Source organism: Phaethon aethereus (assembly GCF_964289735.1).
Source record: "Phaethon aethereus genome assembly, chromosome: 5".
In the NCBI taxonomy this organism is placed as follows: domain Eukaryota; kingdom Metazoa; phylum Chordata; class Aves; order Phaethontiformes; family Phaethontidae; genus Phaethon; species Phaethon aethereus.
Window position 1 is genome coordinate 10756380 of NC_138579.1, and position 14160 is coordinate 10770539.

The window sequence follows — 14160 nt, forward strand, 5'->3', positions numbered from 1 at the left end:
ATCTAGATCCCAGGCATTTAACTCTGGCAGCTAGCCTCAACACTCAAATACAGGTATTTCCCTGTACCTCTAACTCCTAAATGATTTTAAAACTGTAGGTGATTACTTACATGGCCCAGATCTTAAAGTGGCCAGGAGTTTATTAAAAAATGCTTGAACACATGTAAGCAAACACTGTTAATGGAACATTAAGGATGAAGCTTATAGCTTCCTAAGGTAAAATAGCCCAGCAGTAATGATCTGCATCTCTAATGTATTAAGATCTGGTTGTATCTTCCATGTTTGCTTTAATATCAGACAGCTTGTCATATAACACTGTATGCATTTCATTAACTCTGGGATGAGGTAATCACACAAAAAAGGAAATGTCACACACTGACTAATGGTTTTGCAGGTAGACTCAACTATGAGAAGTTCTTGTCTCATTGAACTGTGTGGACACCATGAGGAAGCAATTTCTCTGACAAAGACATAAAGAAGAAAGCTCCTTGTTTTGCATGGGGAACAAGATTCAAATATATTTTTGTTTCTATTTAAAATGTCTATTTCAATTCACTTCAGAATCTGCCCCTCCAGTTGCAGTCTCTCTGTCCCTGCACATCTTCCAGATTCACTGCATATTTGGAATTCCAGTCTCGCTCAAAAAGGTTTTTCAATTGTTCCTGGATAGGCAGTTGCCTTCTTTGCAGGTCGGTTGAATTCTGTTTGATAATTAGTCCCACACCAGCTGTATTAATGAAGTAATCTTCTGACCAATTGGAAGTCCCTGTGCAATGGAAAAGTAGCTAATTAGAAAACATTCATTTCCCAGTGTTCTGTTTGATCTCCATACTTGTTAAGTCCACATTGCCTGGCTTTGCTGATTTGCTGTACAACTGCAAATCTCATTAGGACCAACAAAACAGCAAAAATCAGGTCACCTCCTTCTTATTTCAGACCTCAGGTTTCAGAAAGTCAGTATTAACTGCAACCCTGAAGCTTCATAACAGTCTGATTCCTTACAGCCTGTGACAGAGATGCACAAATCTACTCATTATAAATATGGGAATAGAGTGCAACATTTGTGTTTTAAGCAGGGTAAAAGCCACTGTTTGATATGGGTTTCTATGTTTAAAGAAAAAAATCCTTAATGGCTTTATTTCTCTTTAATGTTATAGGAAAACAAGAGGACAAACTGGACCCTTGATCAATAAATCCTCGGGAGCTGTTCTGAGCTCAACATGCAATGCTCGCTTTAAGCCAGGCAAAGCTGGGAATCCAGCTGTAGACATTGTCTAGGGCTCTCTCCAAAGAGAAAGCCCTAGACATTCGGAAAATCAAACACTGTGAAACAATACACGTTTTATCACTTTGCACTTCTGGTGTTTGCCTCAGCCAGAAAAATCTATTGCCAATTCCAGAAGGTGCTTAGGCACGAAAACAAATTATCTGCATATCTGTCTTCAAAAGACAACTCAGTAAGAAACAAGATCTGTTAGAGGCAGTTGGAGCTGCAGGTCCTCAGCCTATCGGGCTATTTGCTGGCTTGCATTGCTCAGAGGATGAGCTGACTGAAGTGACAGAGCCCATTCACATTCCTTTTTTTGAGGAACCCTAATAAAAGAGTGAAAAAACCCCACCATCCTGACTTTCAGGAATTGAGCAGCAGTTGACATTACTGTTTTCTCATTTCCATTCCTAAAGTTCTGTTCAACAAACAGCGCGTGGAATTAATTCCTCCCAGCAATTTCTTTTTATTAAAGCACGATAACGTTATATACTAGAGCATCAGCTATCACTGCATCATTCTGAGTACACAGTCTGTGAAATTCCTACTGTGCTTGTCACAGGCTGTGCACTCAGACTTGTCATGCTCCGTTCTTAATGGTTCGCAGTCACATGAAATAATCTCTTACTGAACTTGACCTACATTATTTTCTCCCCTTCACATCTCTGCTGCTTTACCCAGGGCAGACATTCTGATAAAGCCATATACTCCGATAAGTTTATCTATCTGCTTTACATGGCAAAATGAGGTCTTTTTTTGATATTGCAGCCCACCCTATCTCAGACTCAGATATGAAGATACTGTATTTGTTTGGAATAATGGAATACATACCAATATAAGCTACTTTATCAGTAACCATATATTTGTTGTGATTCACTCTCCCATGAGGAATATTTGTGTGATTCAGAACTGGAACAATGAAGAGTTTCTGGATGGAGAGAAATTGAAAACATAAACAGAAATACCAGCGTGAGGAACAGACTGAAAAATTGGACATTGCAGATTTTCTGTATTTTCAGAGAATAGAATAGTACAGAAAGAACAGAAGAGAATATTCCACGCACTGTTATTAAAGGTACCATAAAAGAGATCTTACTCTTATCCAAGAAAACTAACAAATAGTACTTCCAGTATACATAAAATTGGATAAGCAGTTGAGATCAGATAAGGATAATGTTTGCTTCACAATGTTCCATTAGTAGCACAGCTATTATCATTACAGGGCAGACAACTAAATGCAGTTTTAGGCAGCTGTTTAATAGATCTGCATTTAACACTGATTGCTGCTCTTATTTTGTGCTAGAATGGGCTGATCACAGACACGAGGGGTACGGGGGCAACAATAATGCCTAAGTTTTTGTGTTAACTCTTACGAAAATCTGCATTTCTGTTCCCTTTTTTCTTTTTTTTTTTTTTGGGTAAAAAACATTCCTCCTTACTTCTGTGACTTCTCTGTGTCACAGTAACTGCATCATGTTGGGAGCTTCCACACCATCCCCACTCCACTTGTGCATAGTGCCTATGGCCTGTGTGTAATAGTTAGTGTTCAATAATGGGTCCAGTTGTATAGGCAGTCAGCAAAGCTCTCAACTGAAAAAAACTGATAGTAATTAGACCCTAAATGGGTACTCCATACAGGGAAAGGACTGTGAGAAGAGCACTAAGTTGTCATATAAACTGTTACTGTCCTGGTGCTCAGCGAAAGCGACTGACTGGATAATGTCGCAAGTGCTGCAGCGAGGCACATCCCTTGGTATCGTCAGTAGCCTGCGATGGCTGCTTCCTCAGAGGTTATCTCTGGGGCCTTATTTTCCCAAGGAACCAAAACAGTTGCTGCAGCAATGGACAATCTGCTTCTCTAAAACCTGATACTTGCGCACGCAACCGGCAGCTTAGACTCAAAAATTGGCAGGGGCCATATCCTCAAGCCGTCTTTCCAAAATCAGGTTTCTTATCGTACCACGTCGACACTGATGTGGGCATGTGGGTTGTTGAGAGCACGCAGGGACCTCAGATAGTAGAGCATGGCTGGGTCGGAGTGAGTCCAGCAGCTGACCAGAAGCCGGATTTGTACTCTGTAGTTGAAAGCTGCACGTCTCAGAGCATTGTCAATGGCTGGCCAGTATCTAGAGAAAAGTAGATGAGTGGAAAAAGGGATATTTTTGAAACAATGCAGTAGAAAGCTGTGACAATAAACTGAGAATACAAGTGACACTGTGCACAGATGAGATGTCTGATGTCTAGTAAGGGAAGCACTTGTGCATTCACTGGAGGATTAAATAAGATTTCTGCCTTCTGCCCAGCCAGTTCTTTTCCCAGTGTGTTTTGAAACCTTTGGTCTTTGACAAATTGGGTTGAAATTGATCAAAAAGTTTAAAGTTTAGTAAAGTGCATGTACACAGATACGCGCACAGCATGGTGCCATCATGCTCATTTCCTTAGGAAACTAAAAATAACAGTAGCAACTCCAATGTAAAGCCAGATCATACAGTACAAAGTAAAAAGGACAGTGTAGAGCCCAGAGGAAAGCCTAAGAGATATTTTGCAAAATATGGCCATTTCAGGATCCTGGGGACTGTTTCTAGTGCCCGCAGTGGCCCTGAGCCATTGGCCAGCATGGACAGGCCCTACCCCTCCCCATCTCTCCTTGCGCTCTTTAGTGTGTCCCGGCAAAGAAACACGGCTGTGCTCTCGTGAACACGGGGCTGTCCGTTTTCCTAACATTTGTGTTGGCAGTAGCTCAGGGAAAAAATCTTAACATCCTTCATCCAACTACACAACACTAAGAGCTGGACAATGTCCATCCCAGGACTAATAACTCCAAACACCCATTTAGCCTTTTCATTCCATAGATCTTAACAAGTGCTGCACGGAGGAAGACAAGCATCTTTAGTACAGATTGGAGGACTGATACAGAGAGGTCCGGCACTCGCTCACAGTCCCAAGAACAACGATGAATTAATTTGTCTAACTTGTTCCTTTTGGTCTTATGTACAAAGGCCTGAATTCTCAAGTCCTCCCTCGCACGTCGTCCTATTGCGATCAACAGACCAGCCATATGCTTTCAGGCTCAGGCTGACTTGTAGATCCTGAAAAACTCAGAAAAACATGCTATTTAGAAATGCTATTTTTGAACCGTTCCCATTTTTTGAATATATCGGTTTCTAGTTGATTAACGCTCAGGCACTGAGACGGCAGCTTTGTTCCCTCTGCCTCAGCTGCTGGAGGAACCTAACCTGAACTAATCAGCCTCAATTCATTACACCACAGCTGGTTGCTGTGGAGATAGCCCCAGGCCCCGCGCCGCACTCCCTGGGCCCTTCAAACTCTTGTTTGCATCTGATCAGGCCCTAGATGTCACAAATGGTGGATTAAGGCTTCCGATGAAGAATGAGGACTATTAACACACTCATTCCTAAGGGGGAAAAGAGACTTTCTGTGAACCTATTCTGAGCTGAAAGCAGGAGATGAGAAACCCAGAAATTCAACCGTACGACACAGAAACTGAAAATCCTCTAAGTTGTTTGATTTATAAAAAATATCCTCCAAATGGAAGCTGGTCTTTGAGATTTTGTTTCATGGACAGTGGAATTATCTGTGTCTATCTATTATCCTACACCCTTCCTGCTGACACACACATGCCCAGCTGAAGAACAGAGGCTTTACGCAGTCATGCCGGAGGACATGATGCACGGTATAATTGTGGCTAAATGGCAGCCGAGAGCTCACCCTATTCTTTGTAAGTAATTATTTTGCTCAAACTCCTATTTAGATGATCGGAAAACTCAGAAACGTTATAAGCAAATAATACTCACAGCACTTGGTTGCATGTAAATAACCTAGTTCAAGCATATCTAAGAGGATTTGGAGTCTTAGTGGTTGCCCCATGACTGACTAACTTTCTGTGTTACTTAGATTTGAGTTGATGTGCTGAATCTGCATAATCCTGCTGTGACCTTGGGCAGCCCACTGGGACCATGGCAGTGTCCCCCATGCACGGTTTGATGGCTCCAGATCACCACTACCACCTTCTCTTTGAGAGCTGCTGCTGCATGCACCCAGCACGCTTCAAGAACTTGGATGTCCTTAGATGGAATTATAAAAAAAGGAACATAAAAGCCCAGAAGTTTCTTTTAGAAGAACTTCTTTCAGCTACCATTGCAGAGGTCAGCAAGCACAGTTAAGAATCAGCCTCTAAACTATGGGAGAAGTAGGTCAAACAGGCAGCAGAGCCAGAAGTCAAGAGTCTTCAGAAGTAAAGAACAGAAAAAGAGGAAACAGGAGCAGAAGAGGGGAGCAAAGCGATGTTTTGTCTGAAAAGTCTGATGTCAGATATAAGTGTTCCCATCCCTCCCTCTACTCATAAAGCTGCTCTGTTGTATTTTGAAGGGAGCTGTACCTGACTGTTCCTAGTCTGGCACCTCACAGTTTTCTTGTTGTGTGAAGGGCACAGGAGGCTGCTCTAAACCACCAGCGAAGCGCATGGGCAGTGTTGCATACCACCCTTCCTGGGGCATCAGCATTTGCACAGCTCACAAGGCAGTCGTGAATGCAGAGCAGCGCCTCGGTTCTCTCCACCCTGAATATTTTCACTGCAGAAAGTGGGGGGGAGGGAATAGTACATTTTTCCTTTAAATAGTGCAGTCAGCTGATTTTCACAGGATTAAAATTGTACCTTTCTGGATGAACAAAACGGCTGGTAGGGAAATATTCCATAACAGAAACATAGACAAATTTCTGTGCCTCACTGATAATACTGATTATAGCAAAGAGGTCATGGGTGCGACCTTCTGGACAAAACACTGGAGGAGAAGCCTGTAAAGAAGAAAACACCCAGGCCAGTGATTTCATCATTTTTCTGTCAGACTGAGATTCATTTATATCCAGATCTGTTCAGTTTTCATTACAATAGCACAAAGCATTTGAGGTGGACCGCTACTGTTCCTCATGCCTTCCATGTTCTGGCTGGTCAGATACTTGTTGATATATTGAGCCCACAGGTGATTAAAGGAGACCCGCACCCCGTTCTTGCCACACTACCTGACAGCCAAAGCTGGGTCAACCCGTTTCCTTGAGTAGTTCCAGAGAAACTTGTTGAATGAATTACTACCCAACTGGAGCACAAGTAGCCGAGGACTGCTGAACAAACTTTTCTGGCCACTGCTTAAACATAGTTCACAGTCTATCTTGTTATTTTATAACATACTTACAGAAAAATAGGCTTTTGTCAAGACTCCATTAAATTCTACTTCCAGAGGCCGATACTTGTTAATGTTGGTAGAATAGTTAAGAGGCCAAGGGAATGGGATAGTAGCATTAGCATGTCCAAGATCCCAGTAAGTACTAAATGTTTTCCAGAGGTCTTTGGCCAAGCAGCTGCAGTTGTATATCACAGCACCAAACTCTTTCACCTGCAAAGAGAACAAGCCATGTCACAGCCCCAGAAAGGGCCACCTCTACCTCCAGGGGTTTCTTTGTTGTTTCTCCCACTCAGTCAATATTTTACATCATCATGATTTTTCTCTGTTATGTCCCAGGACATGAATTTTCCCCAGGTTTTTTAATATGCAGCAGCAGAGCTTACCTGAGATAAAGATCTCCAGTCCATATTTGCACTACCAATATATATATGTTTCATGTCTACAATCCAGAATTTGCTATGCAACACTCCTCCTGCTAAATGTCCAAAATCAATCTTTTTTACATGAGCCCCTGAAGAAAGATGGGGAGGGGAAGAAGAGTTTAGATACAGCATGAAGATGGTAATCCATCCTGCTCCCCTGACAGTCAGATCATGTCTGGATGTCTAATACCTGCATCTGGCAATAACTACCAAAATTCACAAGAATTTATTCCTGGGAATACAGTAACTTGCAAAAATATACAAAATGTGAACTTTCAAAAAAGTCCTTAGGGGCGTGAATACATAGTGCTGTCCTGTGACCCCATGTAAGCACCATGCCAGAACAGGCCTTGGAGACCAGTTTCTGTCAGATGTCTTTTTGCAACACTGAAGTTCTGAGGACATCACTGAAGTGAGATAATTACCTTTCTCCTCTAAAAGCTCGAGATCAGTTGAATTTGTAGCCAAAGTTGGCACACTCGCTGCAACATACACAGAGACATTCTTGGCAAGTAATTTCTCAAACCTCTTCAGAATATCTTCACCCTGCATGGTGTATTGTTTGTTATTTTTTATATCTTGTTATAGAACATTTTGTAAGATATATGCAAGTATAGTGTTACTAATGGATGATTCCTTTGAAGAACCCCAACACAAGGAAGGTCAGAAATTTCACCTATTTCAAGAGTGTTTCAACTAGAGAAAAAAGGGAACAAAGCTTCTGATCCAATGTGTGAATGAAAGTTTATTTTCTATCACTTAATGTTATTAGATATAAGGTTTAAAAGTATGACCACAAACATCCCAGACTTCAAAGGTGAATGCTCCAATGAAGATCAGCTCTTGGATGCTGATGCTCAACAGATGTGCTGCGTCATTTCTCCCTGAGGATAGAAGTAACAGGGACCGTGCTACACTGAGCTGTCCCTTTAGCAGAGACAAGGCTCAGCCTTACATCTGTCACTTTTACCTCTTCTCACGTGGAGGAAATGAGTCAGCTTTCCTCCCAGGCCCACCTGGGGAGGAAGACAAGGAGAACAGTCCTAGAGACCCCATGAGGACAATGAAGAAGTTGTGCCAGGAGGGAGGCAAAGGTTTGGTCCATAGTAATAAACAGCCCAGCATCTGGTCTATCAGCAAACAGCATGATTGCTGACACATGACTAAACTCTGTACCTGCCTGAAATAGAGTTGCCTTGTCCCTTCTGGTTTTCATAACATTCCCCAGCTCATACTGTCTCCCAGACCCTGCTCAGGATTGCCTAGGATGTTGGCAGCTGCCGCAGGCCAAAAGAGTGCCAAGGGACGATTCAATGTGATGGACGGTTGCAAGGTGAGCCTGTGCTGTGGCCTGTGCCGTTTACTTTTGGTGGTGGAGCCAGAGAGCCCCCCAGAAAGCCTGGCTGCACAGGGTGCCCATGAGGACATCCCTGCAAAGGGAGAGCAGGTGTCCGATGGCGTGGTTCAAGGACACCTGCAAAATCAGTGAATGCAGATTCTGTGCCTGTACATGGGGAAGAAGCAGCCTCTGTTCAGTCAGAGTTCCAACAGACTTTGCTTCCTGATTCTTCCAGCTAGCCAGTGGGAATTGGCATGTTCACTTGCGTATATGGGATCCTGTAGGCTCTCCAGCCATACCACAGGGCAGAGTAAGTGAGTGTGATTTTGAGACTGACCTCTGGGATGCTTTTAAAACACAGCATAGAAACATTCAGAGACATGGACAGAGCCCAGATGGGGTCTAACTTCACTGGAGGACAAAAGCTGGTGTGCTGCTTCAGACTAGCATGGAAAACCTTTCTGAGTTTGCAGGAAGAGTGAAGCAATATCTCTGGGAAATAGACCACACAGTCAATCTGCCATCTGCCACATATACATGAAACATACAACCATAGATGTTCTTGTCATTGATTTTCTCTTACCTGCTTGGAAGACGAATCATTGACGTTGATATCCTTCCCAGTAAGAGACCAATAGTAAGAAGCCACATGAATTCTTTCCTGGGCTATATCAAGGAGTCTCATCCAGGCTTGGTACAAGGGTTTGGCTGCAGTGCTATTTATCTCAAAAGCTAAGTCATAAGGAACATTTTCCACAAGTTCAAATCTGCAATGGCAATTGTAAATCGTGAAGCAAGCAACCGCAACTCAAGCAGCAAACCAAGCACCTATCATGCTCTACAATTGGCCATTCTGAACATCAGCCTCAAATGCAAACAAGCTGACTTGGAAAAACAAGCTGGGAGTACTCTCTATCCCGCTTTTATAGCCAAGCATTCATGTACCCTGTCCTCCCAAATCCAGCGGCTTCTCAGTAGCCATGCTGAGCTTTGAATTTTACCGTCTTAAAGACAAGGAGAAAAGTAACCCCCTGGGGCTGGGTGTTGCTTTGGTACCCTCTCCACTCTCTGCCAGGACAAACACCCACTGCCTCCTCCAGCCTCTGAAAGGAGGTGACCTCAGCAGAGGCTGCTGGCAGAGGCTCTGCAGGCAGAGGCTGCCGGCTGCTCGCCCTGCTGCCTCCCACCACTGCCCCAAAGGGAGGACAGCTGGAGGTGGTGGAGCAGCTACAGAGCTGTGCTGCACATACAAGCACAGGACCAGTAGTGGAGCTGTGATGCTGCCCCTTCCGCCCCTCATAACGGGCAACTTACTAATGACCCAATGCCTGAACAACATCCTCACTTTTCCCAAATTTGTGGTACTTTGTCACTTATACAAGGGGAAAAGAACAAAAGCCATACTGATATTGTCAGCATTGTAACTATTTCCTCACCTAGTGATTACTTCTCCATGTGCCATCGGGCATGGCTTACCTGCAGGAATCATTGGACCTATTGGTGTCGTCCTCAATTATTGTGGTTCCTGGGAGATCCCCATAAAGTCCTTCTTCCTCTTCCACCTCTTTGTAAATGCTGACAACTGCTTCTTCTCCCTTAGGATCAACTATGCTGCCCACTCTCATGAAGTAAACAACCATCAGGACAAGACCAAGTATCAAAATCGCCCCTAAGATTTGAAACTAGAACAGAATCCAAATAGGAGAAGATTTAAGCGGTCACCAAGTCACTGATACACCAGCTAATGGATGACTACCTGTTGCAGGTGAGTAAACCACAATCACTGAATAGTAGTTCTGCTTTCAGCTACTGGCAGACAGTATTCTTAGATACGTCACTGAAAGTGAGGGTTGGTTTACATGAGGACCATGATTTTAGTTTTGTTTTATTTTTTTCTGTGCCTACATATCAGAAAACTGGGTTTTTTTCCCAAACTATATGATTAGTTTGACATTGCTTAGCTTTATTTTAGCATAAGACAAATGGGTGTTCAAGAAAATGTCTACCAATATCAGAACAAGGAAATTTTTAACACAAGATTAGCTGTGGGATCAAGACCAGCACCACCATAGAGAGGAAGTTCATGAAGAATGGGAAGAAAAAACAGGTCTCGAATGTCAGAAGCAGAAGGACATTTTGTGGTTTCGGAACAAGTCCTCGTTTTGTCTTCTAACATAAACATCACTTAAGTGAAACTACACTAATCTCGTTTGTCCGTGTGGCAAGTGAATAGTATTTCCTTGTCATTCTGGAGCGGTCAGTTAGATTCATTTCCCTTTTTCTGTACTTCCTTTATTTTCTGAAGGTAGAAGACCAAAAAAAACAGCCTGGCCACCTGGTATATCCAGATCTGGAGCCTAGCAAGTCACATGCTGAAATGCATAGCACCAGGCTCTGTATGTTGCCCTATATTGAGAAGGAAAAGAGAGCAACCGGTGCAGATCCATTTCTCCCCAACAGTTATCATGTCTGGCTCCCAATGGCAATTCTTGGGAGCTGGGACTATTCACCACCCTGTCACAGGCAATGTGCACTTTGGAGTTGAGCTTTTGAACCTCCAGGCAGGAGAACTGAGTCTGGGAGTGGTTGTGAGTTTATAGCTATAAATGTGAGCTCCCAAAAGAATACATACGAAAATTGCACAGAAAACAGTTGCCTCTGAACGTATCTATTTCAGTTTCCATGGGGATAAAGTTTCTTACTTTTCATTTTCTTTGCTCTTCTCAAGATATACAGTGCTGCCATCAACTTCAGGCAGTGATTTGAATGAGAAAAATGTTTTTAAACTGACTATCTATTTAAACTTTTGCCCTCTGGTTTGGTCTTCCTCTCATTGATAGCAAAAAAAATCCCACCAATTTTTAACAGTTCTGCATTTCATCCTGTGGACATGTCGGCAAGACTTAAACATCACACAGGTTTTAGAGAACGTTTGTAAGGTAAGAGATCTATTTTGAAGTCACATCTGGCTGTCACCATGCTGAACACTGTGATGTCAAGGTGCTCTAGGCATGCTGAATAAATAAATAAATGCTGTGCTAATGGTGGAAGTGAGACTATTTGTATGAGCAAGGTTTACTGTCCTGAGCTGCAGGATTAGGCTCCACACTGCTCCCTCTTGGCAAGGTTTGATCAGCCTACCGGATAAATCAATGAGGGCTTTGTCACTCACTTGTTTACAAATAGGATCAAAACATACATGAATTTCTAAAACAGGCAATAAAATCATTCTTAATTTGTTATTCCTTTTCAGAAATGTCAGTGTAATCTCAGCTCTTGCAAGCAAATGTAGTGTATCCCAATAATTACCATTTTGACGTCTTTTTGATTGTTCACGCTTAATTTCATGTTGGAGGACTTATTAAACATCAGGGATGTATTTAATGCTTTTTTCACAATCTGAAAAACAGAAATGTATGCAAGGGGAAAAATAAAGCTTTATGGCAACATTTGTATAAAGCCCGTTACAGACTAAAAATGCAGGTTTCTGCCATTGCTTTATATAATGCTCTGAGATTTAAGTATGGATCTATGCAACAACCTCACTGTGTTACGGGTCTTGAGTGCCATTAACAGACTCCAAAGTGAGAGAGAGTTCCCTGCCGTTCTTCCCTGGTGCTGTCTATACACAAAAATCACTGCAGTAATTAATGTGTAAACAACTGCATCGCTGCCTCTTCAAGTTACGCTCCAACACCCACTTTTGTCATGTTGCAAGCTAAGACATTTGCCAACAAGCAATAATTAAGCGCAGAAGCCGTGGGTGATGGTCTACTGCATCAATGTCATCCTGCGTGTGGCTCTGTTAGGCTCCTGCTCTCTTCTTCTGCATGAGTTGTCTTCAATGTTGGGTCTCTGTTAAGGGGACATGGACCAGGCTGAAATCTAAACTCTTCTTCTCCCCTGTTGCAACCATGACTCTGGGAAGTAAGTTAACTTCTTTTCCTCCTCAGATAGTATTGCTCCAATCTTTTGTTGGAGCAGAGGCAACCACAAGAGCAAACACCAAAATACACCCAAACTCACAGAAGATGGTAGGGCAGGGGTAGTTGACTGCTTGCCTATTTTGCCTTCTCAAAAGGTCAAACCAAAAACTTCACACATGCCCCACACATGGGTCATGAATCATCTCTGCACCGGCAGAGGTGAATTTACCCCATAGGAGTCAGCTGTTGTTTTTCATGCTCAGAAGCAAGAAGCACATCCTGAGGGACGGTAGATTTAAAAAAGTGCTACCAGATGATATCAACACCTGTCCAGTCCCCAAACTAGCACTTCCTATCCCTGAGCCACTGGGTGTCTGTAGCCTGGAGGATGAACATGCTGTAATGGTATCAGATATGCAGTTGCTCTGTGGGTGGCCACATTTGAACAAGTTTTAGGTAGGAAGGATCCTGCCAGGCTTGTCCCATCCATCTTGCCATATGTTCACAGCTGTTGTCACCTGAACTGGATGGGCTTATGGTATCTGCCCTCCCACACCAGTAAGGCAGTATGGCCACACACGTCCATGCTGTGTCCAGCTCCTGCCCACTCCACCTTTCTGTACGGATGCTGTGACCACATGGAACAGGGAGTTGGACACAGCACGGACAGAGCCCCAAAGGCTTCTTGTGGGACCCGGCTCACAAGAACTAGTGTGGCTGAACCAAAGAGGTGGAGGAGGTCTTGGGAGACAAGGGAAGTGGGTCTAAAATAGTGACTTGGGGAATGCAGAGAGGGATGCAAAATGAGAGGACCCAAGGTAAAAGAGCAGACAAGGGAGAATGAGAAAGTTGGAGAGGGAAGAAAAAGTATCAACGGTCATGCTTAAAAGCGTGCTAGAGCTGCAGACATGAAAGCCATTTCCGTTTCAGGATCTGCTTGTCGTTATTATCAGCTGTACTCAGCACAGCAGTGCCTACTTTCCAAGGTGGTTTTACCCACACTTTTCACTGGCACTTCCTTTTGCTGCCCCCAGATCCAGATGCAAACTTTTACCCTAGAAATAGTTACAAATGCTGTCAGGTAAGCACCCTTCTCCCAGCCCAGGAGAAACTGAGCTGCTGCCAGCAGTGAGACACAGCTGGCCATTCCCTGGTGAACATCAGGTCCCCACGCTCCTGAAAAACCAGCTCGTGTTTTAAGCGGAGTACAAAGACGTGGTGTCTTAGCCCAAAGAGCTTACAGCCCAAGCGGAGGGGGGAGATCTAACACACCACGCGGAGAAAGCTGCGTGATAGCAACGCGTGTCATTCCCCCCCTTGAGAGAAAGCGGTCAAGTGCCAACCCAGAAAACTTAGTGGGAGGAAAAGGAAGCAAGAGCAAGAGAGAAGATGCTAAAGAGTTTGGTAGGAAACTGAGGCAAAGGGATTTTCAAGGGCAGAGGAGAAAGACAACTGAAAAACAAGAGTGGCAGCCCTTCAGCCTAGGCCAGGAGAGCCCGGTCAGGTTGCAGGTCGCTCTCCACCGCTCGCTGCTTCGGCAGCCGCTGTCCCCCGGCTGGGCTGTGCGGTGGCAAACGGCCCCCGGCTGCCCCGGGTGGTTCTCATCGCAGAACCAGAGCCTGAGAGGTGTCGTCTTGTCCCTCTGGCCCCTAAAGCTAAAGTGCTCCCCACGACACATTCGGTGACCCCGGCAGTGTCTCGGTAAGGAACTGCACTTGCAGCTTTGTGATGGCTTAATAAGGATGGAGCTTATGAGAAACAACTTGTTTCAGTTCTCTTTTTCAGCAACAGTTACAAAATGGCTTCAAAAAGCAGCATTTCTCTTAAAATATGAACAGATCTCACATGTGCCATAATACAGTCATCTACTATTTCAAACAAAGTCCTTCTTGGTATCTTGGACCGGTGATAGGTTAGATTCCCAGCTGCTATACAGAAGTCATGAGAACTGCACCAAAATATGTGGTTTAATTTTCAAGAAAGAAAACATCACAGACTCAACCAG

At 43.7% G+C, this 14160-nt stretch overlaps 1 protein-coding gene across 1 annotated transcript; it reads right to left on the reverse strand.

Moving 5' to 3' along the window:
• Positions 1 to 557: 557 nt before the first annotated feature.
• PLD4 (phospholipase D family member 4) lies at positions 558 to 11598 on the reverse strand (the record flags this gene model as incomplete). Its single annotated transcript, XM_082000076.1, has 10 exons — positions 558 to 766; positions 2099 to 2195; positions 3228 to 3393; positions 5943 to 6082; positions 6478 to 6678; positions 6852 to 6979; positions 7316 to 7436; positions 8813 to 8996; positions 9706 to 9911; positions 11539 to 11598. 10 exons carry the CDS (start codon positions 11596 to 11598, stop codon positions 558 to 560), a joined length of 1512 nt encoding a protein of 503 aa, XP_081856202.1.
• Positions 11599 to 14160: the final 2562 nt, after the last annotated feature.